The following is a 24018-nucleotide window of genomic DNA, read 5'->3' as shown; positions in this document are numbered from 1 at the left end:
AACACCCCCCACCCCCAAGCATGGGGTGACCCACTAGCTCTGCCATATTTAGCTCAGATGCAGGGCCTGTTCCCAGAAGTGAGCTTGGGGGGACACCAATGGCTGGGCCCCATAACCAGAAGGAAAGAGACAAAACTCTGGCACATGATTGAGCATTTATTGCAGCACTAACAAGAGGGTGTTGGGGGCTCCACCCAGCCTCTGCCCTCTTCACGTCCCCCTCCCTCCAGTCTTCTCCAAGCCTCCTTCCTGGACCATTCCAGATCCCCTGACATTTTCCCTCATCCTTCTTTGCAGCTGAAGCCTGGACTGGGGTCACTCCTCTCAAGGACCTCTTGCCTTCACTAGCATCTTTTGTCCTTCCTCCTGGGGCTAGGGGTACTCGGCTGTGCTGGCCCCCAGCTCTCCACCCTTAGTGCCCACCGCCTTTGCTCCCCTCCCTTTGGGAACATAGGAGACCCAGGCATCCTGGCCTCTGGCTCCCTCCTCCCCTAGCCCCCAACTCTGGGCAAACTACAAAGCATCCATGGCCAGCAGCTCCCCTCCATGGTCCTAGCCAGGAAGGGCCCAGCCCAGGGCAGGCACAGTGGGGCCCAAGTCACCGTCCCTCTCAGCCTCTCTGTGCTTCCTGGGACATGGAGCGAGACAGGGAGCGACGAAGGGCACCGGGCTTGCTGACAGGCACCACGGGGGGCAGCTGCTTGGTGATCTCGTTCACGTCCTGGCGGTCCATACACTGGCCACCCAGGGCTGTTTCCAGTGCCAGCAGGTCCTGCAGCTGGATGGGGGTCTCCTCGCGCTCCTCCTTGGCACCCACCTTGGCGGGGGTGAAGATGGGCAGCGGCAGCACCCGCTGGTAGGGCAGCTGGTACTCCTGCAGCCCGCGGCCGAGGATGCCCATCCGCATCACAAGCCAGGGGGAACGCTGCACCAGCGCCTGGCACTGCCCCTGCTGGTGGTAGGTTTCACGCCGCAGGGCATCCTCCTCATGCAGGGAGCAACTGGGAAGGAGAGGGCAAGGGGACTCTGAACTCCTGGGAGCTGCTGCCCTCAGGTCGGGGCCTGGGTGACGGGGCTTCCTGGGGCTGCCAGGACCTGGGGTGCAGGAAGGGCGACTTGACTTCACTCTCCCCAGTGGGTCCCCTCCTTGCTCCCTCCCCTCAGCTTCTCCTGGGCTTTGTGCTCTGGCCTAGTAAGTCTCAGGGAGGGTGCTCTAGGGGAGGGGAGGAAGGACGCTGGCAGGCCAGGACTCACCCCTCCTCAGGCCGTGTGGACAGTGTCAGATCCTTCCACTCAGCCCAGAAGGCCTCTCGGTGCTCACAGTCCTCCTCGGACACCTGGCAGCTCAGCTCTGAAGTGGCCATGATCACTGCTCACTCTCTCTGGACTCTGATCCTCCCAGGTCCTTTAAATAGCCCCCTCCTCCCCCTCCTCCAGGGGCTATTTTCAGCCCCTCTGGCGTCAGATGCTATAAACAGAGCCAAGACTCACTGATGGAGGACTCTGGGCCCAGGGCGGGGCTTGGGGTACCTGGACTCTGGCTGCCCCCAGGTCAGAGGTCAGCTCCTGAAGAGATCAAGATAGTCTGGTGGGAGCAGGGGTCCTCAGAGTGACACCTCCAGGTGTCTGTCACTCCTCAGACACTATCTGGAGCCAGGCACATGCCCAGCCTCGTGCAACCTTGGCACTTGCCCTCTGCCCCACCCCCTCCTCCTCACCCAGGGAGGACAGCGGTCTGTCTGTAAACAGAGCAGGAAACAGCAGAAACCAAGGCCCCCTCTGGGCTCTGTACCAGGCCGTCAACTCCCATCCCTACTGCTCTCCTCTGCCTGGGCTCGAGGGCACATCCCCTGACAGTGCCCCTCAATGCAGGAACAGTGCTGCCAAGTCCTCAGGCATCTGCACCCGATGGCCTGGTCCCCAACTGCCACTACACCAGCAGGGGTACTGGAAGCTAATTCTATACCTGCGATTCTGGACACGAACCTTTCCCAGGTATGTTTTCTTTTTGCATGGCCCGTGGCCAAAGAAGTAGTCTCCCAAGTCGGGCCAGTCGGGGCCGAGGGAGCAGGTGTGGGAGGTGGCCCCCAGCTCTACCAACACCTCAAGTGGGGTGAGATGAGAATCCTGGGGCTCCAGTGAGTGGCAGTCAGATCTGGCTCTAGCCCCATATCAGCCACAAATAGGCAGTGTGACTATGGATCAGCTTCTGTCCCTCTCTGGGCCTCATTTCCCCCACTTTCTGGTCACAATGGCCTTATCAGAAGAACTCTGGGTCCTGCCAGCTCCAAGGTGCCACGTGGGAGGGGCCTGGCTCTCACCCCCGGCCAGTAGGAAGGCTCCTGGGCAGCCCAGCACCAGGAGCAGCAACTTGTGCTGCAAGAAGCTGGCACACAGGGTGGTGGGCCCTTGGGGATGGGGAATGAGGGCGACACTGAGTGGACAGAGTACAGGGCACCAGGGTGAGAGGCAGGGCTGGGAGCTGCGATGAGAACCTAGTGGTGAGGCCCATGGGCCCCACCTGGGGCAGAGCTGCATGCCTGGGATCACTGAGGCACTACACCTGATTCTTGATACCTTTTAATCTTACAACAGCTTTTACAAAGTAGGAGATGGAGGTTCAGAGAGGTAGATTTGCCCAGGGTCATACGCCTAACCAGGACCGAGAGGGGCTCTCCCCACAACACAGCACCCCCCCCCACCCCATGGCTCTAAGCAAGTTACCTCCTCTGGAGGCCTGCAGGCAAGCAGAGAGGGCAAGTATCCTGGTGGCCCCAGTGTGGTGGGACAGGAGGGCAGGTGAGTGGAGCTCAGGGGCTGGGATTCCAGAGTCAGTGACCCAGAAGTCCAGGCCCCACCTCCTGCCCCATCCCCTCCACACCCCTGTCCCCGCCCTGACCTTGGGACACCAGGAGCAGCCAAGGCCTGCTGTGGGTACTGCCGGGGCTCTCCCTACTCCCCCTCCCCATCCTGGGCTGGAGACCTTGACCTGACCTTCCCTCACAGGAGACCTGGCAGGGAGGCGGGGAACTTTTCTCTGACCAGTCATCTGCCCAGCTGAACCATTCAGGAAAGTTGTGAGAAGGGGGGTTCCAGGAACTGGGTCCCCAGTGACTCCATCCTCCTCGGCTCTGGGAGGGTGAGAGGGTGTGTGATGTGTTGGTTGCAGCAGTGGCTCCTCCCCGAGCTCCAAGGTGCTGCCCTTGACTTCCCTCAAGAGGCCAGGCTGGAGGAGCTGCTTTGTCTTTTTTGGAGTTCATGTTTGTAATTGGCTCAAATTACAAAGGTCCCCAAGGAGGCCCTGGTGGGGAGGCAACCTGGAAAGAACCTGGGAGAGGCAGGTTTGCTGCCAGCACCCAGCACCCCAACCTGCCACCCGCACTCCTGCAAGTACAAGTGGAAAAAGGTCCCAGACCCTTTAAATAATCCTAAAAAACTGTGATGAGAGAGCAGGCAGATGAAGGGGCTCCTGCACCTTCATGCTGGTGACAAGGCTGACCAGACCTCCGTCCTACCCAGGGCCCTGGTCCTCCCCAACAAAGTCTGAGGCTTCCATTCCAGACCCTGCCCCTGGCCAGGTAGGGCACAGTGGATCTCCTCCTCCAGGAGGCAGGGACACCATGCAAATGTTGGCAGGACAGACCCCACTCGCCTCAGTGGCAGAGTCCAGATGCTTGAGCCCTCCACGTGCTCACAGCCATGGCTGCCAGGCACAGTGACGTGTGGTCAAGGGCGGCACCTTGGGGCCAAGGTGCTGCCTGCTGTGGAGGAAGCTTCTTCCTCCCCACTGTTTGAGGCCGGGTCCTCTGTGGGCAGCAGGAGGCCCAACCGGCCCCCTCTCTGGCTCTGGAGGCTGTAGCGACAGGCCCCTGGCCTGCAGGGTGGTGATGGGGCGTGCTTACGCCCGGGCGCCTAGCTCGCCAATGCGCTGCCGCAGGTGAAAGGCAAATTCAAACATGGTGGCTGCGAGGCTCTGGTGGATGAGGTACCGAGGCAGGCGGCCCTGGGGGAGGCAAGAAACAGTTCCAGGGAGGCTTGCCCTCCACAGGGGCTCCTCTTTGACAACCGGCACCAGCAAGGGGTGCTCTGGGCCAGAACCCAGGTGCAGCTCTGGAATGCAGCCTGGCCGCCCTCTCCCCACCCCTGGCAGGGAGAACATGCCGTGCCGGATCTTGGCATGAGCCACACAAACAGACCTGGGAGGGGCTAGGCTGGCGGCCAGATGTCCTTCCTTGGGGCCTGGGAGTCAGAGGTAAGAAAGGGGAGGCACAGGCCCACCAGCAAGCAGGGTGAGAAGACCATTTGGACCCTGACCCCAATTTTAGAGTAAGAAAGGAAACAGAGTAGGGGAGGGAGTGCCCAAGGTCACACAGCAGAGTCCCTTCCACTCCACCAAGCCTGCCTCGCAGGCCTAGCACCCCCACCTTGAGATCTGTATTAAGGATCCAGATGAAGGTGCAGACTCGAGGATTATTGGCCGGCTTGAGCACGATGAAGCCCCCAGGACCATTCTCGCCCCTGAGGAAAGAGGCACCAATGGAGGGGATCTTGGAACCAGGCAGAACCCTTGACCCCCATCACCCTACCCCATTCTTGGCCCATCTTAGGCTACGGTGTAAGAGATAAGGGAGTTGCTGGTCTAGCAACCCCTCCCCTGACTGGGCAAGGCCCAGGACAGGTGTCCCAGAGGCCACAGGATACAGCCTCCACCTCCACCTGCCATGTGCTGCTCAAACCCTCCTACAACAGCCTGCTGATGTTTACACAGCCCCCAGTGGCAGGGAGCTTACTACCTTCCCAGCCCTCGTCTACTTTGTCCAGGGAATCTACGTCTGTTCTAGCTGTGAAGGGGTGGGCTGCGCGAGCGCTTATCACTCTCGCCCAGCTCTGGGAGCAGTGCAGTGCTGCTGGGCTCCAGGAGGGGGCGCCTTCTCAGGAGGCATCAAGGCCTGCGCTGTATGGTTCACATCCCATCTCCATTTAATTTGCCCCTGACTCCGTAGATAAGGAAGTTGGTACTCAGAAAGGAAATGAACTTGTCCATCACCCAGCAAGTCTGTGCTCATGGGGAGACCAGAGCCCCTAGGCCCACACTCAAAGAACACTGCTCTCTGTGGAACCCCAGGACCGAAGGGAAAGAGTGGGGTATCCGGGAGGAGGCCCCCGGCAGCGTAGGATTAGACAGCAGGGGAACTGGAAACTGCTGGAATAACCAGCAGGAAAACTGACGCCTCTTCTCACTGAGAGGGACTTCTGAGTGAGCACTCTGGGAAAAGGCAAGGCCACGGCACAGGGAGAAGGGGGTGAAAGGGCCAGAAGGTGAAGCTCCGAAAGCACACCCTCCTGCTCAGGTCCTGGCTCCCAGCCCCCTTCCCCGGGCTGGTCCCTATTTACCACCATCCACAGTCTTCCCTAGAGCTGCCCTCCAGCCTGGTGGAGGCTCTAGCTGCTATTCCGCAGACTCCAGCAGATAAGCAGGATTAGGGGCTGGAGGGGCAAAGCCCAGTGAGACAGAGGACAGGGAGGTGGCCTTGGCAGGACAAAATGCCCAGCTGTACACACTGACCTTGCTCTGTCCCCACAGCCACCAGGGGAGGGGCCAGCTCAGAGGACCCCAGGCAAGGCGGGGCTCACCTGACGTATTTATGTGTCGGGGGCTTGGCACAGTGGGTGGTGGCGATGCCCGATGACAGGTATCGGTCTCTGCGCCGCTCGATGCGTCGGACGTTCACGAAGTCCCTAGGGGAGGGAGGGTTAGATCAGGGGGTGCCAAGACCAAGGTCCAAGGACAGCCGGCCTGCCCGAGGGAGGAGGGCACTTGGTGGGCACTCACCTGGGGGAGACCACACCGCCTGCAGCCCCTGAAGACACATCGTAGGAGATGAGGGTGTTGTCTTCTACTCGCTGCAGGATCTGTGGGCGCCAGGGCAGACGTGAGGTGCAGCCACCCCAGGAAAACCCCAGAGAAGGGTCCCAGCTCCTCAGGAAACCTCCAGGCCAGCCTGCTTTCTGCTCAGTCCCCTGAACTAAGAGCCGTTCCCATTCATGGGTACTGGGCCAGGCGCTCTGAGCACTCCCTCTTTCCAGTTTCCCAACCCTCTCCAGGAGGCACTATTACCACTATCCCCATTCCACAGATGGGGAAGCTGAGGCACGGAGCAGTCCAATGAGGTGACCAGGTCCCCTGGGGGTAAGTGATCACGCTGGATTATGACTGTACCCTGATCCAGCACGTTGCTCTGCCTCTGCCCTGAGGGGTGGCCAGGCCAGGCCCCCTGGCTCGGCTCACCTGGCAGGCGGTCACCGTCTTGTTCCACAGCACCATCCTCTCGGGCTGCAGGATCACCTCCTGGTACACCAGCTCCGCGGGGCAGGGCAGGAAGGTCTGGGGCAGGGTGGTGCCAGATGTACTCAGGCACACCAGCCCTTCCCTCCAGATGGGAGAAACCTGCTGGAGGGTGCCCCACCCCCGGCCCCCGCCTAGAGTCCCAGACAGAGCAGGAGGTTCCTGGACACCGCTTCCCTCACTCACCTTCAGGATGAAGGTCTTGCCATGAAAGGGAACCTCGATGGTGTACACAGTGTCCCCATATTCCTGTGTCAGGGTCACAAGGGTGACAGGGAGGTGAGTGGAGGGCAGAGCAGGGCGGGGGCCTGGGGGACAGGAATGGGTGACAGGTAGGACAGGATTCTAACGGCTCAGGGGAGAAAACTCCAGTAGTTTGGGGATATGTGAGCAGCCATTGAAAAATAGTGGTTCTGACAAATGTCCTGCAATGAGGAGAGAAAGGCTTTTGATATCAAGTTAAAAGGCAAAAGCACAGCTGTGGCTGCAGCCACGAAGGACCGCGTCTCCAGGCCGACAAGGGCTGCCAGAGGGACTGGCCAGAGACAGCAACGAGGATGTCTTCCCTCTATTTTCCAAGCTCTCTGCCATCCTTTTAGATAATATTGTTTTGATCATGAAACAAAACACCGGACACAGGGCAGAAGCCTGGCTTCCCCTTTGAAGCTGGAACCCAGGGAGCAGAGCAACAGGGAGGTGGGGGGGGGGCAGAGAGTGGAAGCAGGAGGAGGGGCAGTGGAAACATCCAATCCAGTCCAGCCAAGTGGCCGACCCCAGGATCCAGCCTCCTCTCCTGGGGCAGGAATATGGTTCCAACCCACGCAGTTCTTGGGCTTGTTTCTCAGGCCTCAGAAAAGGGAGCGAAAACTCCCCACAAGACAACTCTCAGCACATGTGGGCAGGGCAGGCAGGAAGAGGTCGCTTACATTATTCTTCTCAAACTTCCAGTTCTCCTCCTGGGCCAAGATCTGGTCCACCACTGCCATGGCCTCCTTCCCCTGATGGATGTACTCCCGCTCCTGGCCAGGGATGGGAGGCAGGAAAGGCTCAGCCTGGGATCTGCACCCTAGCTGGTCATGGCCCAGTCTTGCTCTAGACACTCCACACATCTCTTAAGGAAGCCTGACGCAGCCAGATGTGGGGTCTCGGCTGGTCTGCTGGGCCCTACAGGGTTCCTGGGACTGTAGCTGCTCCCGCCACCCCTACCTGGGCCCCAGGCAGGAAGCAGACCAGTGGGCCTGACCGACAGCAGGGCAGACACTCAGATGGACAGACTGGCCTTCAGGCTGCCTAACGTCTACCCTCTGCTGGGAAGCCCCTGACCACCTGGGCAGAGCCCAGCACTGGCCCCTCTCTGGGATGCCCACCCGGGGTGGAGACAGACAGCCAAATACCTGGGCAGAGAAGCTTTTCTTCCCAACAACTTCTTCATCTGATTCGTTATCAGACCCTGCAGAAAACCAGCACAGATGACAATGGGAAGAGGTGGGGAGAGAGTGCGGGGAGGCAGTGGGGTGCGGATACAAGAGCAGTGATGTGGGGGGATAAAAGTGTGTGTGGGAGAGGGCTGCTCGCTCTCCCCAGGGAGCTGATAGAAGGAATAAAAAGAACAGACCCAGCCAACCGACTCCTCATAAAGCCCCTCCTTGAAGGCAGTTCCCCCACCCACCAGCCCTCACCTGCAAAGGATTCTGGGGGTGAATAGAACTGGCCCTCGGACAGAGCACTGGAGAAGAGCAGGGGTCCTCGGGCAACTGCAGCCTGGGCAGCAAGATACCCTGGGGGAGCAGACACAGGCAGCCAGTGTCCCCAAACAAGCACAGTTGTGCCTTAGCAGCCGGGGTCCCCGGCCCAGGTTCACCCTAAGGCTCTTGGAGGCAGAGTTGGCAAGACAGCTCAGAACTCGCTCTCATGCCTGAAACTCTCCTCTCTTGACCCTTACTGTATCCCCTCACCCCCCAGCACTCACATCGCTCCTCCTCGGCTTCCTGGGGTAGGACTTTGAAGTCAAGGAACCAGGTCTCCAACCAGGCGAGGACAAAGGAGACGATGGGAAGCAAGTAGCCAAATGCCCCTTTGCTGAGCAGCTGTGGAGGAAGGGGGCTGAGCTCCAAGGCAGGGGGTCACCCCAAACCCAAAGTCCCACCCTGGGGCTACGAACTCTGGCATACACCCAACTCCTGGTACCAGCTGCTTAGGGACACTCTGTGGCACATGCCTCTGAGATGGACAGATTAATGAATTCTGCAGCAGGATAAACTGAGATTAGACTGAAGGAGGAACTTTCTGCTCTTGGGCGTTGCAGTGGGCAAGTGGGGAACACCAGTGAAGATGAGTCCTTAGAAATATCTAAGGTCAGGATTCCCTCTCACCCTGACCCTGACAATAGGGACAGACACCCAAAATCAGAGAAGTACTCTCTCCTGGGCAGAAGCCCAACCCTCAGGCCAGATGCCCACCAGACCAGCCAGACCCTGAGCCACTGACCTCAGAGAGGATGACCTTGACAATGAGGAATGCACTGGACACCAGCGTCGTGACCTGCCCAGGGGAGGGAAGAAAGGAGAGAGCAAACACAGAGGCTGGGTAGTGAGTCCTCCTCCATCTCATCTCTTGCACCAGCCCTGCCAGGGCCCGAGAACTGCCAGGAAAGTGGCATCTTACCGCAATCACCCACCAGTGCCGGAGCCGCAGCACAGCATAGCCCAGGAGCAGTCCGGAAAAGCGGAAGAAAGCCAGGACCTGGCGAGGGGGTGGAGTGGGAGGGGGAGCCATCACAGACAAGCCAATCGTCCTACCTCTGCTGGAGGCTGGCCTCCCCTCCAGTCCTGCCCCACCAGGATCCCTCCACATGGTGTGCATGCCCCAGGAGAGAATGGCCGAGTCAGTGTTTTCTTTGTGGAGGACTTGGAAGTGACCTTATTGGACAGTGGTCTTGTCCTCCCCTCCCACTTCGGGTTCTCTGAAGCTGGGGCCTCATTTAGGAACCTGCTTAACAATGAGATGGAAGCCAAGTCTCCCTGATCAGAGTAGGATGTGTGTTGCAGGAAGAAGAGAAGACAGCTGAAGAGCCACATCCCCCTGCCCTCTCTGCCCCCAGACTCCCCAAGGCTACTCACAAAGATGTCAAAGAAGGAAGTTTTAAAGCTGTAGTGGATGATCTCCTGCTCCAGGTTCTTCTGGATGCCTGTGTTGGTCTGGAGGAGGGAGATAGGAATAGCTCTACAAGCAGAACCAAGTCCCCGGGTCTGCCCCTCATCCTGCTGGAGAGGAGGGGGCAGCGGCAGGGTGGAACCTGGAGGAGAGGCTGTAAATGCTAAGCTACCACCCAAGGAGGCTCCGGAGGCATGGTGGGGGAGAGGGGGGTGGGCAGCCAGAGGCCTGAGACCCCCAGCACTCATAATGTTCCTCTAAGGATCCAGGCAGCCCAGACAGGCAGGACTGAGTAGAGACTCTGACACTCATGGGCCCAGTGCCCAGAAAGGGATAAGCGTGGAGGGCCTTGGGGCTGTGCAGGGGAGGCAAGACGCCCCATGCAGGTAGGTAGGGCTGGCAGACAGGGGGCTGGGAGCTTGCCTCTCACATAATTTTATCTCCCTCCCACCACTGCGGTGCTCCATCTTCCCAGCCAACCATCCATCTGGGGTGATGGGGCCGGGGGTGGGCAGTGGGCAGTCAGACGGAGCCCCAGGTGGCAAATCAATTGATTAGGTTTGTGCTTAATGGGCAAAATCCATCACGCTGCTAGAGACGAGGGAGTGGAGAGTGAGCAGACTGGTCCTTGCCTCTGCCCCAGCCAACCACATATTTTCAATGGGATCCCCGAGTCCCTGGCTGGGGAGTGAGGGTCTGGATGGACACCGAGAACTAGACTGCAGCTTGATGCCTCAGTAGGAGTGGGCTGGCAGGCCTATGCCTCTGCAGGTGGGGGCACCAGCCCCCGGAGAATCAGGGACACAAGGGGAATGGAGCCCAGGAGTCCTGAGGGGAAGACCCTTCATAACCTCCTAGACTGGGGCTTCTAATCCCTGGCAGATGATCCAAATTGGGGAGGGGGCGGTGGGGGGAACTTGTTAAAGACACAGCTGTTCAGACCACTGGGTCTGAATCTCAAGGTGAGCTGAGCATCTGGAATCGTTATAAAGCTCCCGGGTGATTCTGATGCTCAGGGCAGGAGCCAGCAGTCTGGACATCTCCTCACTGACACTCGAGCCTCTGACACATCACCACGTGCTTCTACCTTAGGACCACTCTGAGTCCCCTGGAGTCAAACGCCCCCCTGCCCTTGGCCTGACACCCCACCCCACCCCAGCCTGGCCCTCCTCTTATTCCTCAGACTGCCCTTTTGGGCTCCACAGCCTCTCCCACCCCTAACAAAGCTCTGTTCTCCATCTTTTTCTCTTTTCAGAGAACTCTTTCTCTGCCTGGGTACCCGCTTGCACCGATTGTGTCAGGACTCAGGACAGCGCCAGCCCCTCCTTTGCCAAGCTCTGGCTGCAAGACCTTGCGAGGGTCTTGTATCCACTGGGCAACGCACAGTCTGTTAGAAAACTAAAAATATATATGCTCCTAAATACAAAAATAAAGTGACAAAATTGGAAATTAATAAAATTTTAGTTAATCTACCAAGTTAAACATTATGCTAATTCTGCTAATACTGTTATCTGGCATTCTGAAACTTTTCATCATGTTTGAAAACAATTTGGAGGTTAGATTTTTCTCAGTTTGCAAGAATTCGCAAGTCTACATGATGACAGCTGAGCTATTACAACCAATACAGTCAGAGAATTTCAAAAGTAAAATTATCAAAAATTTTCAGCTCTTTTCCGGCAAGAAAATATATATTGAATGAAGGATGGGGATGAATTTTAGTGCCTGCTTTCTGATGCTGGATGGAACCTTCAAAAGAAAGAAAGCCTAAGACCTCGGAAGCTCTTCAAATGGCCCCAAACCTTGTTGGGCCTCAGTTCTTTCATCAGTTAAATGGTCCCTAAGGTCCTCCGTGATTGTGGCTCCACTCACTGAAGGTGCCAGTTCATCTCTGTGCACAAAGGACAGTCACCCACAGAGCCCTGCCCTCCCCTCCAGCTCGACATGCCCACAATCCAACTTATCCTCTGCAACCCTAAACTGGCCCCTTCTCCAAACTCATTTTCAGCAACAGAGTCATTGTTTTCCTGACACCTGAGCTTGAGACCTGGAGGAAGGGCACCTGCCATCCAGAACTCTGCCCCACTTTGCATAAAGGGGAACGATGGGAAAGCTCAGACAGGCTGAGTCCCTTGCTGAGGTGGGACTCAATTACTATAGAGGAGAAGCCGGGACCGGACCAAGCCTGGGATGCCCTGTTCCCATGGCTCCTGCCTCTGTGTCAGGTCCTGCTGTGCCCTGTCAGCGCCCAGAGATGAGACCCCATGGCCAGCTGGCCAAGCACTGCACAAGACCTGCCCTGACAGGCAGCTCTGTCTCCAGACTGCTAGGTGGCATCTCACCAAACCCAAGAGGGCAAACTGGAGGAGTGCCCAAAATGGGGATGGAGAGCTTGGCGCCACTAGGAACTGGGAGTTTTTACTCGCTGCTCCCCATTCTACCCTGTGCTTTTAGCACAGTGCCTGGGACACAGCAGGGGTTCAAAAAACGTTTGCTGATGAATGAATGAATGAAGACAGAGAGGGCAGAAAGAAGACAAAAGTTATTCAATAGCTCACCCAAGGCCCTCTGGGCCCTCTCCTCCTTTCTCAAGAGTGTCCACGAGAGGGCAGTATTGGCACAGAGGTCAGAGTGTGACCTCTGGAGCGGGAGGGTCTGGGTTCAAACCCTGACTCCTTTACATACTTACTGAGAGACTTCAGATAAATGATTCAACCCCTCTGAGCCCCATATTCTTTCTCTGGAAAATGAGAACTGCTGCCTTACTTTCTCATCTTCATTTTACCTGGAAATCAACCCCCTCCCCAGGCTACCCCCATACAGCAAATGGAGTCACTGAGGCCCAGGCAACTCCCTCAACACAGCCTGCGCCCCCAGCCTCCGCCCTACTCACGTTCAGCTCAATGATCCAGAGCAGGGAGATGAAGAGCAGGTCGAAGGTGACAAAGAGACAGAAGGTACGCCGGACGTCAGAGATGGCCCGGCGCTTCTCTGGCGGTGGCGGGAGGAAGTGCGAGGAGAGGCTCTGGCTCTGTGACAGTGACGAGCCTAGGGAGGCCACGGCCGGCAGGCTGTGCTCCAGGTTGTGGGCCAGTTCCCCAGACGGCTTGCTCATCCTGGCCGGTCCCCACCTCAGGGCGGGAGGTCTGGGCCTCAGCGGCAGGGCTGCAGGGAAGGCAGGGTGGCTGGGTCAGGTCACAAACCTCAGGGCCCTGGAGGTCCCTTTAACCTCCCTCTTCCCTTCACACACAGCCCCCAGGGATGTCACTTACTCCCAACATAGATGCCCCCTCCCGGTCCTAGCCCCATGGCCCAGGGCCCCCTCTGCCCAATTTCCCTGTGGCCCCATGTTTCACCGTAGGAGGGCTCTGGAATCCCCGATGCCTGGGGGCACTGTTTGCTCCTGCCAAGCCCTGCCCTGTGGCTCAGCCTGTGGTCCTGTCAACAGCCTCTGGGCCTGCCCCCACCCCCAGGAGAAGACGGGCCCCAAGCTCTGTTCTTTGTTTTCCAGCACAAAGCCACATTCCCTCCCAGCAGCCAGCCCTACCCTCCCACCCCCTGATCCATGGCAACTGGGAGGGACTTCCTAGAGCAGTGTCTCTGAGAGCTCCAAGCTAGGACGGGGAAGGCAGGATGGAGGGAGACATCTTGGTCCCTTCTCTCTAGCTACGCCCCTGCCACCCCCACCTCAGCCCCAACCAGCACCATCTCTCCCCCAGCCGCCCGACTTGCTCCTGAGGCACGCATCTCCGGGCTGCCTCTGTCACCCTGCAACAACCACTTTTTCACACTGACAGCCAGGGAAAGCTCTTCTGAACATACAGCGGATCCTGCCTTTCCAGCTTACAACCTTTCAAAGGCTCCCCACTGGGCTGAGGGTCAGCACCCTCCGCATGGCCCGGAAGGATGTGGCTCTGCCCGGCTCCTCTTAGCGCTCCTCTCACAGGGCCTGGCCCTTCTCACAAGGCCAGGCCCCAACTGACTGGACAGCCACCCTGGCCTTTTAGGTCCCTACATATGGCAGCCCAGTTCTGCCTTGGGGGCCTGAGACCCAGGTCTACCCGCTGTGTGGAGTGCTCTTCCCAGTCCTTTCAGGTGGCAGCTCCAAAGCCCTCTCCTCGGAGCCTCCCACCCTCCTGTCCCCAGTCCCGGTTACAGTACGGGGCTTTACCTTCTTCAGGGAACTCTCACCATCTGAAACCATCTTACTGATAGTTCTGCAAACTCCACCAGGCAGGCCTTTCCCCGACTTGGTTAATGCAGGCGCCTAATGGGTGCTGAATAATTGCTGAATAAATGGATGACCCAGAGGGTCTCTTGGCCCTCAGCTCCAAACTACGCAGCAGAAAGGACCAGGGGAAAACCTAAAGAGAGAACGAGGACAGACCAACCACTACCCAAGGCTCACCCTGGGCTCCAGAGTACACGGAACACTGCCCACAGTGCCTTTCACGCCCACACCTATTCTTCAGATGAGACAGCCAAGGCTCTGAGAGGTGAGTGGACTTACCCATCCCGTAACTGCTTATGCATCCACGAGGCTGAAATCCTCATGACCCCTAGAGGCAAAGGGGGCCCCCAGAGCACTCCCTCCCTGCCATGCAGCCCCCAGGCCTAAGGTCTCTGTTTCATTAGGCCTCTGTTCCACCAATTTGCTGGCAGCAGCACCGTGTCCCCTGGGCGGGGGAAGGAAAGGTTTAGTCTGGAGCCAGAAAGGAGCTGACTCAGCCTGGTGGGTCCTGAGCTTCTGGGACTCAATTAAGAGTCTCCCTGAGCCCTCTCCCGCGCCAGCACCAGGGGCCAGGAGGAGACCCCTAGATCTCTAATCCGTGATCCTGGGAAGGCAAGATGTGAACAATCTCCCCTCCCAATTCGCCGTCCTGTCCATACCTTTGCTAAGTCTGCTACTTTCCATGATCCCATCCATCTACTAAGTCCAAAACAAGCCCCCAGTCTGTGGCCAGCAGGAGCTTCTGAGCAAGCCAGCTCGCCCATCCCTCTGCCTCTGGGCAAACCCAATGGATAGGAGCTGACTGTTCTCAGCAGAGGCACCAGCCCAAGGCCACCCCCGACTACCACACTCTTGAGGTCCCTGTGACAGGTTCATCTGGAGGGTACTGAAGGCAAACTGGGCCCAGCTCTGGAAGAAGGCAGTCAGAAGAGGGGATGTGACAGGCCACTGGCAATGGGACCTCCCAATATCCATCAGCCGGATCTGGTGCCAGACTGCACGCCCCATGCATCCCTCACTGTGACAGGGCCACAGCTCCAGGGCAGGTGACATTTCCTTGTCTCTAATTGCCCTCTTGTCTCCTGCCAGCCCTACCTCCCTCTCTCCTCCTCTTTCCTGTGTCCCTCACAGACTACCTCTCTACCTTCCTTTGGAAGTGTCTCTGTACCCCTCTCCCATGCTGTCTTTATTTCACCCCCTCTGGGTCTTTCACTCCATCCCTCTCCCAGCTGTGAGCCTCTCTCTCCACCCACATCAGATCAGACTCTCCACTTATCCAGTCTCCTCTGTTTCTCTTTCGCCTTCTCTTTTCTACCTGCCTTCACCCTCTCTCTCTCTCCCTCTTCTTTATCTCACTGTGGGGCGCTGTGGCTTCCCCACTCCCAGTCGGCTCCCGGGTCTATCTGTCTTTCCCCCTGGCTTTCTCCCTCCCCCTCTGGGGACAGGACTTGGGTGGCAGCAGCTTGGGTGTGAGACACACTCAAGAGTGGCAACAGCACTGACACTCATACATCCAGACATTCCTGTGGAAGCAAGAGACACAGATGGGGGCTGAGAGCAGAGGTGTTGGGGGGGAGCCAGGAACAGCTGCAGATACCGGGGTGGGGGGTGTGGGAGTTGAGCCCCAGGGCTCTGAAGGTGGGGGCAACCGGCCAAGAGTCAGAAATAGAGGGGTTCTGTATCACCCTCCCCTACAAGAGAGTCCGGACAAGCAAGAGCTTGTGAAGTAGAAAGAGCACCGGTCAGAATTTGAGACCTGAGCCCAAGTTTTGGGGCAACCACTAATCCCAAGTGACTCTGGGCAAGTCTTTCTTACCGAATCTCCGTTTCTCCATCTGGGAAAAAGGTTTGTGGCTTTTTAAGCAAGAAAAACTTAAACAAGCAAAAAACTTTACTTGGAACCTCAATATATAACAGATAAAAACAGGACTGTTGTGGGTCCTGCCACAGGAAGTGACCTCAGAGAGCCCCCCCAATCAGTCTTTCCTCAAACTCCTGCCAGGGTCACCCCTGAGGCACCTCCTTGGCGTGGTCTGAAAATCGCTGGCTCAGATGACTTCAAAAGGCTCTTGAGCCCCATCAGACCACCTGCCAGTCTGTGAGGTGAAAATTGCCTCGGCCTGGAACTGCCCTCGACAGTCCCCAGAGCACCTGTTCTCGGGCCCCTGGCCCCGGAGGATGGAAGGTGGCGGCGGCCAACAGAGCAGCCACGCCTGGCCTCCACCAGCCGCGTCCGCCCTTCTGACGAGGGGAGGCAGGAACTAGCCCCCGGGAGAAGCAACCCCGCTTGCCAAGCCCACTGCCTGCTGTCACCGCCCCCCACCAGCGCCTTCAGAGGTGTCAGGAGTGGGACAGCACGTGCAGCGGGAAGGAGTCCGCCTGGGCTGGCTGCAGACTTGACACTTGATGTGCATGTAGAAGCTGAGCTGCTGAGGCTTGGGGAGAGAGGGAGGGAAGGAGGGAGGAAACTGGAAGTTTTCTCATCCTAGAGGAGCAGGCAAAGCAGGTCTCTGGGCCCAAGGAAAGCTCCCAGGACAAAGGTGGAGGCCCCTCACCCCGTCCCAGGCCTTCTCTTACTTGCCCCAGGACACGCTAGCTCGGTTTCTTCAGTTGCATTAAATAAAGGGAACAATAATATATTTAACGCCATAGGCTGCCCACTGAAAAACGGCTCCGAAGGTAAATGTTATGCCATGTGCATTTTACCACAATAAAAAAGGCAGCGATAATTACTACCTTCTAGGGCCGGCGTTTATGTCGGTGTCAGTGGGTTATACCCTACGATGGCGTGTAATAGTATCACCCCCAAAGGCCTGAGTTCAAAGCTGAGCTCCACAATTCATCCGCAAGCCCTCCAAGCCTCCAGTCCATCTGTGTGCACTAAGGGCCACGTTACTCCAGCTCTGCACAAATGTGTTCCCAGGGTAGGGGTGGGGCGGGAGGTGGGGTGCCATCCCAGCTCCGTGCACAGGCTTTCGGGGGAGGACAGGACTGATCTCTGATCCTACCCCTTCCCTCTGGTGCCCGGCGCCCCCTGCAGTTCCAAGCTCCCATCTGCCCCTCCCAGCCACGCCCACCTCCACCCAGGGCCCAATTTCCACAGTTCTTAGGTGGCAGGGGCACAGACAGGGTGCTTCCCAGGCAGCAGTCACAGCTCAGGCTGGAAGCTCCAGCCACCCCTCTGCAGCTCCAGGCTGGCGTTTCCTGGCCAAGGCAAATTTGCAATGTGAACAATGCTCCTTACTCGCTTGGCAAACCTCTGAGGCTGCATCTGGAAACTGGGGATACCTGTATGGAGCCTGGGCTGTCTAGGCATCAGAGGAGACAGTGAAGCATGGGGAGCGCGTAATGCCTGGCACCACAGAGGAAGTGCTCAATAACCACCGCCACCTCTGGGGTCCTCTCACCCCTTCCTCCGCCCAACTTCTGACGGAAGGCTGGGCCAACCTGTACAAGTTCCAGCTAGAGCTTATCCCACAAGCTGTGCTCTGTGACCCTGAGATGGAGGGAACAAGTCTCATCTATATCCAGAAATGATCCTCACTTCTGAGCAGTGCAGCAACTCCAAACCCTCTCCTGAGGCCAAGGAGACAGTGGACACAGGCTCTAAACACGTCCCCCATGCTACATTCCTTGGGAAATGCTGGCTCGAGCCCCACACTGGCCATGGGGGCTTCCCTGAGGGGTCCCTAACTCAGTAAAAGTCAGCAGGAATCAGTGAAGCCAAGAAAGAACTGGACGCCAAGCCAGGAGAAGGTTCAAATCCTGGATTCCTACCTTACTAGTCACTGAACCTCTCTGTTCCTCGGTTTTCTCCTCTGTAAAATGGGGGTAACAACAGCACCTACCTCCTACAGGTATTATAAGGAGTAAGTGACTTATTAAACATGATGGCCTGGAACAGTCCCTGGCACAGAGTGACTTCTGTGTAAGGATCAGCTAACATGACATTCCTGCCTCTTCTTTGGAGGAAACACAGTCTTGAGCTCTGTCCAACTGTGAGCTGGCCTCAGGCCAGGGCTGGGGTTGTTCTGGCACCCCTGTTAATGCCCAGGTTAATGGAGAATCCGCAGACGGGCAGGAGGCAGAGGCTCTGGGTAGGGAAGAGGTTGGTCTTGGCCCATGTCCTGCTGCTGGCCAGCCTAGATGGAATCTGGCTCAGGGAGGGAGGACAGCAGACCAAACAGGCCTGCAGACCATCCAGACAGGCCAGAAGAAACAAATCCCGGCTGGCAGTGGCCCACACTGGCCCCTCTGCACACGTCCTCCCCCTACCAGGAGCTGTGGAGATGAGGCTGGGATGGAGGAGACTGAAGCTCGGAGAGGCCTGCCCACAGCGCCCGCAACCCCCCACAGCCAGGATGGGGCAGAGCTGGTCCCAGGGCCACGTGAGCTTCCCTCAGCGCTGGGCTGGGACCTGGAAAAGCCAAATGTAGGGGCCTCCAGTGCCTGTGCTGGCCGAGGCGTGCAGTGTCAAAAGACCTCAAAGAGCTTAACAGCTACCCAGCCAGGGCCTGTGGAGAGCCCAGTGTCCTCCTCTCCACATCCAAACCACCAACAAATCCTTCGAAATCCAGCCAGTATCTGCCGCTGCTCACCACTACCCTCACCCTGCCTGAGCCATCATCTCTCACTGGCTCCTGCTTCCTGAACTCTTCCTTGTCCTTGTCCCAAGTCTATTCTCAGTGCAGCAGCCAGAAGGATCCTGGTAAAAAGCAGACCACATCTCCCCAATGCCCCAAACCTCCAATGGTTCCAGCTCACCCAGTGTAAAGGCCAAAGTCCCACCCTGGCCTACAAGCCTCCTCTTCACCTGGAAAGCTCTGCTACAGCCACACTGGTCCCTCACTGTTCCCTGGACACATCCAGCATGCTCCCACCCCAGGACCTTTGAACCTGCTGTCCTGTCCCGAGTTCCTCCCCTATGTTTCTGCAATGTTTCCTCCCTCCATTCTAGTCACTCTGGTCCCTTTGGTAAGGCCTTCCCTGAATTCCCTATTTAGCCCCACCCTCCATCCTCTTACCCCACTTAATTCTTCTTCACAGCTCTTATCACCCTAGACATATTATATGTTTACTGGTCTGTGTTTACTGCCTGCCTTCTCCCACTGGAATAGGGACTCACCATGCTCTGCTCACTGCTGCATGCCCAGTACCCAGAATGGTACCAGGTTCACAGTAAATATTCAGGAAATGTGTTGAACGACTATTTCCACCCTTTCCTGCAGCATCACGTGCACAGGTGTACACACACACACAGCCCTGAAGGAGTGGCCCTACCTGTTCAGGCAGCCTTTCCTGGAGCTGGACTCTACCATCTATTGGTGGCTTGCGCTGCCCAGAGCCCAGGCAGCTCCTCCCGCAGTCGGCAAGAAGGACTGGTTTCCTGGGCACCTGCAGGCAGGGTGGCTGCTCCCCTCCTCTTCCCTGAGCCCCGACTCACTGGGGGAGGACTAGGGGTGAGTTAAATCCCTCAGAGAGTGAGGGTCCCCACACTCCTCTCCTGCTATGTGGTTGCTACCCCTCCCCCAATACTCTCCAGCTCACTGGCCGCTCCCAGGACACACCATGGCTGGCTGGTCCCCCTTCTGGGTCTCCAGGCCCTCTTTTCCTCATTTTGGAATGACTGCCTCTCATTGAGAGGAACCCCGACTCTTCAAAGATCAATTCAAAAGTCCTGGGCAAACCTCACCCTCACCCTCACCCTCAGGCTTCCCCAAGCCCAGATCCGGCTCAGCACTTCCCTTCCCATACTTGACTCTTAAAGTCATCTCTCCTCGAGCCCTTGAGGCCCAAGTCAGTGTGTGGCCATGCATGGACCACATCCAGTAGGTTCACTGGCCTGTGGATTTGTAGTGTCCACCTGGAACAAGGGAAAGGGTGTGGGTTTGGGGGCTGGTCAGCAGACCTGGAATCAAAAGCTCAAGGCCATTCTTTATTAGGCTGTGTGCCCTTGACTAAATCACTGAGTCTCTCTGAACCTCAGTCTCCTCATCTGTAAAATGGGGGCAGTAGAGTGTCCACTTCACAGAGCCATTGAAAGGATTAGAAATAACGCTTGCAACGTGCCTGTGTTTAATTAAGAGTAGCATTTGCTACTACTAGGGGCCATGGTACAGCCTTCAAGGCAGGGCCCTGGCACTCTGCCCCAGTGGAGGGTCCCATCAGCACTGCTGGGCAGAAGGACGGGCTCTGGCCTCAGGGAGCTGATCTGGGATGGCACAAAGTAGGCTCTCCTGTAATTCAGGGCTCAGTGGCCCACACCATCAGCCTTGGCATAGCTGGCTTACTGGCCCCTACTCTGCCCCACTCGGAGGGCTTGGGACATCCCTGGAAAAGTGGGAATTTAGAGAGAGGACACAGCAGCAGTGACAAATAAGATCTCAAAGCCCAAACTGAGCTGTTTCTCCCTTCCTTCTGGGGAAGTGGAGAGAGCAGAGTCAAGTCAAAACAGAAACTACATTCAACAGTATACACTCCCCTCCCCAGCCAAGAGGTTCTGACAGTACAGCTTACTGGAAAATCATAACAAACTGAGATCCGCTCAGCCCTCCTGCCCTCTCCACATGCCAGGCCCTGTTAAATGTTGGAGATACCCCCAGCTATGTGATTCTATGACCCCTGGCCTACGCAAGGGCTGATGAGTCAGGGCCCATCCAACTCTTAGTGCTGTTGGGTAAAACTGGGTGAATGAGGTCACTTCTCAAGGTCAGTCTTGAAAGGCCAGTCATCTTCCAGGGAGATCTCAGTCCTATCAGCCTACTCAAGGGAAGGGCCCTCAGGGGTGGGGCGGTTCAGCAAGACTCCTCCCACCACCAGCCCTGACCAGACAAAAGCTAGGAACAGCCTCTTCCCAGGCAGAAGAAGTTCAGAGGGACACACAACTGGCCGAATGGGATGCCTTCCTTGTTCCTTGTTCCACTGATGTGGCAGCTGCCCCTTTGGGGGCTGGGATCCTAAGTTTCTAGGACACAACTGTGGACCTGGAGTCAGGAGACAATTCTTTCAGTTCCTGCAGAGTACACTTGAGTTTACCTCCCAAGCCTCAGTGTCCTCGTTTGTAAAATGGAGCCAACACTCTCTACCATTCAATGGAACAAATGTACAGGATTTTTGGTCTCAACTGCACCCCCTCCCCTAAACAAGTTTAGGCATGAGGAGAGCTCAGTTTAACGCAGCATGTGAGCTGAGAGCCTATGGTGTGCCAGACACTGTGCTGGTCCAGGGGATGGATATTCAGGGGTACCGGGTCGGGTGGGGGAGGCTGACAGATAAACAGCGCGCAGTGCCATGCTGTAATCAGCACTTTCAGGGAGGACAGAACAAAGGATCGTGGGCTCACAGAGAAGGGAGCATCTGATCCAGGCTGGAGTGGGTGAGGTCAGGAAAGCCACAGTGAGGGGAAGCCTTATGACCCAGGCCTTGAAGAATTCACATCTTTGAGCTGGTGGCGAGGAAGATGGGCATTCCAGGCATGAACAAAGGCCCAGACTCTGGCTTAAAGCACATGCCCAGCCCGCAGGTATGTGTGCTGATCCTACCCCAGGGGCTTGCCCCCAAACACCGGGTACCAGGCCTCTAGGCTCCCCAGGGCATGGGCCCTGCAGGCTCCTAATCCAAGGGGACACTTCCTCATGGCCAGAGGAGGAAAGAAATCACCAACCTGAGCAGAGGGGACTGCCTCTGCCCTCCTGCCCACTTCAGCCCCCTCCCTGCAAGAGCTCTACATTCTCTCAGCCCACCCCAATCTCTACCCACCTCTGGTAAACTCATTCTCTTACTCTAAGGCCCCTCACAAACAGTCAGCTCCTCTGGGAAGCCATCCTTGGCCTTTCTCTCCCTTGGGTTCCCAGAGGTCTAGAATTAATGTTTGCCGTGTATCATTTATCCATTTCCAGATTCATTTCCTGAGCAGACTGATATCGTTTCTGGGTCTTTCACCTTTCTGAGTCCTCACTCAACAAATCCAGATTCTGTCCCCAATGCCCTCTGCCCCAGCATTTTATTTATTGGCAAAGAGCCAGGGTTTGGGGCTCTGGGACAGAATGAGAAGTAAGCTGCATCAACTGTCCTCAAGCAGCTTGTAACATTACAAGTCATAACCACTGTTCTATAGTATTCTTCTATAAAAGGTAATAGCTAACATTTACTTATGGAGCACTGATGTGCTCACTGTTTTAAGCCCTATACATACATTATTTTATTTAATCCTCACAATAACTCTGTCAGGTAAGCACATTACTATCTCCACTTGACCAATGAGGAAACTGAGGCACTGACTTCATCAAAGTCACAAAACAGTATCAGAACCCAGAAAGTCTGATTCAAAAGTCTGTATTCTTAATCACTATGCTATTATGGACAGGATGCTGCAGGGACTCAGATGGGATAATATTTAGCCTTGGGAAGGTGGGGGAAAGGTGATATAGAGATGGGACGCTGCCTGAGCAGAGCACTGAAGGACAAGTAGAAGGTAGCCCAGCAGATGAGAGAAGGGGCTTTCCCAGCAGTGGGGCTGGTGTGTGCAAAGGCAGGGGGACACAAAACAGCAAGGTGTGGGCAACCGCATCCTGCTGGGCCATATTGTAGGACCTCAGAATACACACAGGAGATTGGTAGGGAAGAGGTCAGATCATAAAGAGCTCTGTAAATTTTGCTAAAGATTCAGCCTTTCCCATAGGTGATGGGAAACCATCAAAGGGGTTTAAGCAAGAAAGTGACATTATGAAACTATGAGACATATTTCTAAAGGATCACAAGAGTTACAGTTTGGAGACTGGGTCGCAGACAGCCATGATTGGAAGTTGCCATGATTGGGAAGCCGTTGCAGTCATCCTGGTGAGAAACACATCAAGGGTGGTAACAGAAGAGATGGAAGCACCGGACCAGCATGAAGCATGTTCAGGAAATTAGTTGGACTAGGTCACCTCTTAAATATGGGAATTGAGGAAGAAGAGGAAGTAGAAGATAACTGTCAGGTTTCTGACTGGGGTGGGGTAGCAGAGAAAGACTGAATCTGCAGAGGGGAAAAGCATTTTAAGTTTAGATGGAGGAGAGCTCCAGCTGAAGTGGAGCTGTCCAACCGGTAGTAGGAGGGGCTGCGCTAAAGATGTAGATCTGGGCGCGTTTCGGGTGTTTAGGTGGTGTAAATCTAAAGCCATGACAGAGATGAGACCATCCAGATTCAGCGTACAGAGTGAGGAGCTGGGCAGGAGAGGAGTATGTGACACGGTACTTGCACAGTCAGGAGTAGGAGAAAATAAGAGGATGCTGACGCGGAGGAAGTCAAAAAAGGGGAAGGAGGGCACGTGTCAATTACATCAATTAGGAAGGAGGTCACTGGTCTTCTGCACCTCTAATAACTCATGAAAGACACTTAAAGGGCCCTTTTGATGTCAATTAGGAAGTCATTCACTGCCGTTTCCAAAGGAAGTTGAGGAAAACCGGATGATAGACGCAGAACAACAGGAACTTGTAGATATTTTCCCTCCTCATTCTCAAACCCTGACCCCTCCCCAGACCCAACTCCAGCCCTTTAAAACCCAGATACCACCCCCTTGCTTCCCCCCTAAGAGCCAAGAGAAACATTTTGGGAGACGACCCGAGACGTCCTTCCAGGCTCTCTCGAATGGGCGGGGCCGCGGAGGGTCAGCGTCGGAGACCCCGGAGTCCCGCGCTGGGTAGAAACCCGAGCAGAGGAAGGGGGCGGAACCTGGGACGCGGCGGGTGTGGGAAGGGTCGGACGGAACCAAGAACGGACACCGGCGGGTGCGGCGGGATCCGCTGGCAAGACGTAGCTCTCGTACCACCGCCCGGCCCCAGTGACCTCTCGCGGACCCACCTGCTCCATATCAGCTACGGCCCTGGCTCCACCTTGCCCCAGCAACAGTCTGGTCCGCGGCCACCGCAGCGCCTCCGAGCGGAAGGGGATCTTCCGGAGGCGCCACTTCCGCCACTGAGTCCGCCCCAGAGAACGAACCGGGACGTGCGTAGGCTTGCAGCCACGCCCCTTCGCCTCGGCCCCGCCCCCAAGCCCTTGGGCCTCACCCCCAATGACCGGAAGTTGGGGCTGTAGCTGAAGCTAGGCTTGGAATGTATCTCCCTAATGGTGAGGGAGTTGGAGAGAAGCCCAGGCATCATCCTCACTGGGCCACGTAGGCCCGGCACTGTGGGGGAAAAAAGGGGGCCTTCCTGAGGCGAGGCCTGTGGGACTGGGGGACCGTCCCTTCAATTACTCTTGAAGGACTCCTCTTCTCCCTCCCTTCCCCTCCCCACCCCTTTCAGCCAACCC

The 24018-nt window shown here is 56.8% G+C and overlaps 2 protein-coding genes across 4 annotated transcripts; both read right to left on the bottom strand.

Moving 5' to 3' along the window:
• Nucleotides 1-136: 136 nt before the first annotated feature.
• On the bottom strand, nt 137-1418 carry TCAP (titin-cap). The gene is made up of 2 exons (XM_006176356.3): nt 1255-1418; nt 137-1001 (listed from the first exon to the last, which is right to left on the bottom strand). The coding sequence occupies exons 1-2, from the start codon at nt 1362-1364 to the stop codon at nt 611-613; spliced, it is 501 nt and encodes a 166-aa protein (XP_006176418.1). The 5' UTR covers nt 1365-1418; the 3' UTR covers nt 137-610.
• Nucleotides 1419-2564: 1146 nt separating this feature from the next.
• On the bottom strand, nt 2565-23726 carry STARD3 (StAR related lipid transfer domain containing 3). 3 transcript variants are annotated; one of them, XM_006176357.3, is made up of 15 exons: nt 12853-13002; nt 12390-12661; nt 9466-9543; nt 9011-9088; nt 8834-8887; nt 8316-8433; nt 8026-8124; nt 7741-7796; nt 7273-7365; nt 6533-6595; nt 6290-6385; nt 5834-5913; nt 5635-5739; nt 4425-4518; nt 2565-4003 (listed from the first exon to the last, which is right to left on the bottom strand). In XM_006176357.3, the coding sequence occupies exons 2-15, from the start codon at nt 12609-12611 to the stop codon at nt 3899-3901; spliced, it is 1341 nt and encodes a 446-aa protein (XP_006176419.1). In that variant the 5' UTR covers nt 12612-12661; nt 12853-13002; the 3' UTR covers nt 2565-3898. The 3 variants fall into 3 exon arrangements, with proteins under 3 accessions (XP_006176419.1, XP_006176420.1, XP_032313812.1); XM_032457921.1 differs by lacking the exon at nt 12853-13002 and adding an exon at nt 23569-23726 and having other exon boundaries at nt 2568-4003; XM_006176358.3 differs by lacking the exon at nt 12853-13002 and having other exon boundaries at nt 8026-8137; nt 9024-9088.
• Between the last annotated feature and the right edge of the window lie 292 nt (nt 23727-24018).

Source organism: Camelus ferus, chromosome 16 (genome assembly GCF_009834535.1).
Source record: "Camelus ferus isolate YT-003-E chromosome 16, BCGSAC_Cfer_1.0, whole genome shotgun sequence".
NCBI lineage: Eukaryota > Metazoa > Chordata > Mammalia > Artiodactyla > Camelidae > Camelus > Camelus ferus.
Note: the sequence above shows the minus strand (reverse complement) of the source record. Positions and strands in the feature narration are given on the sequence as shown.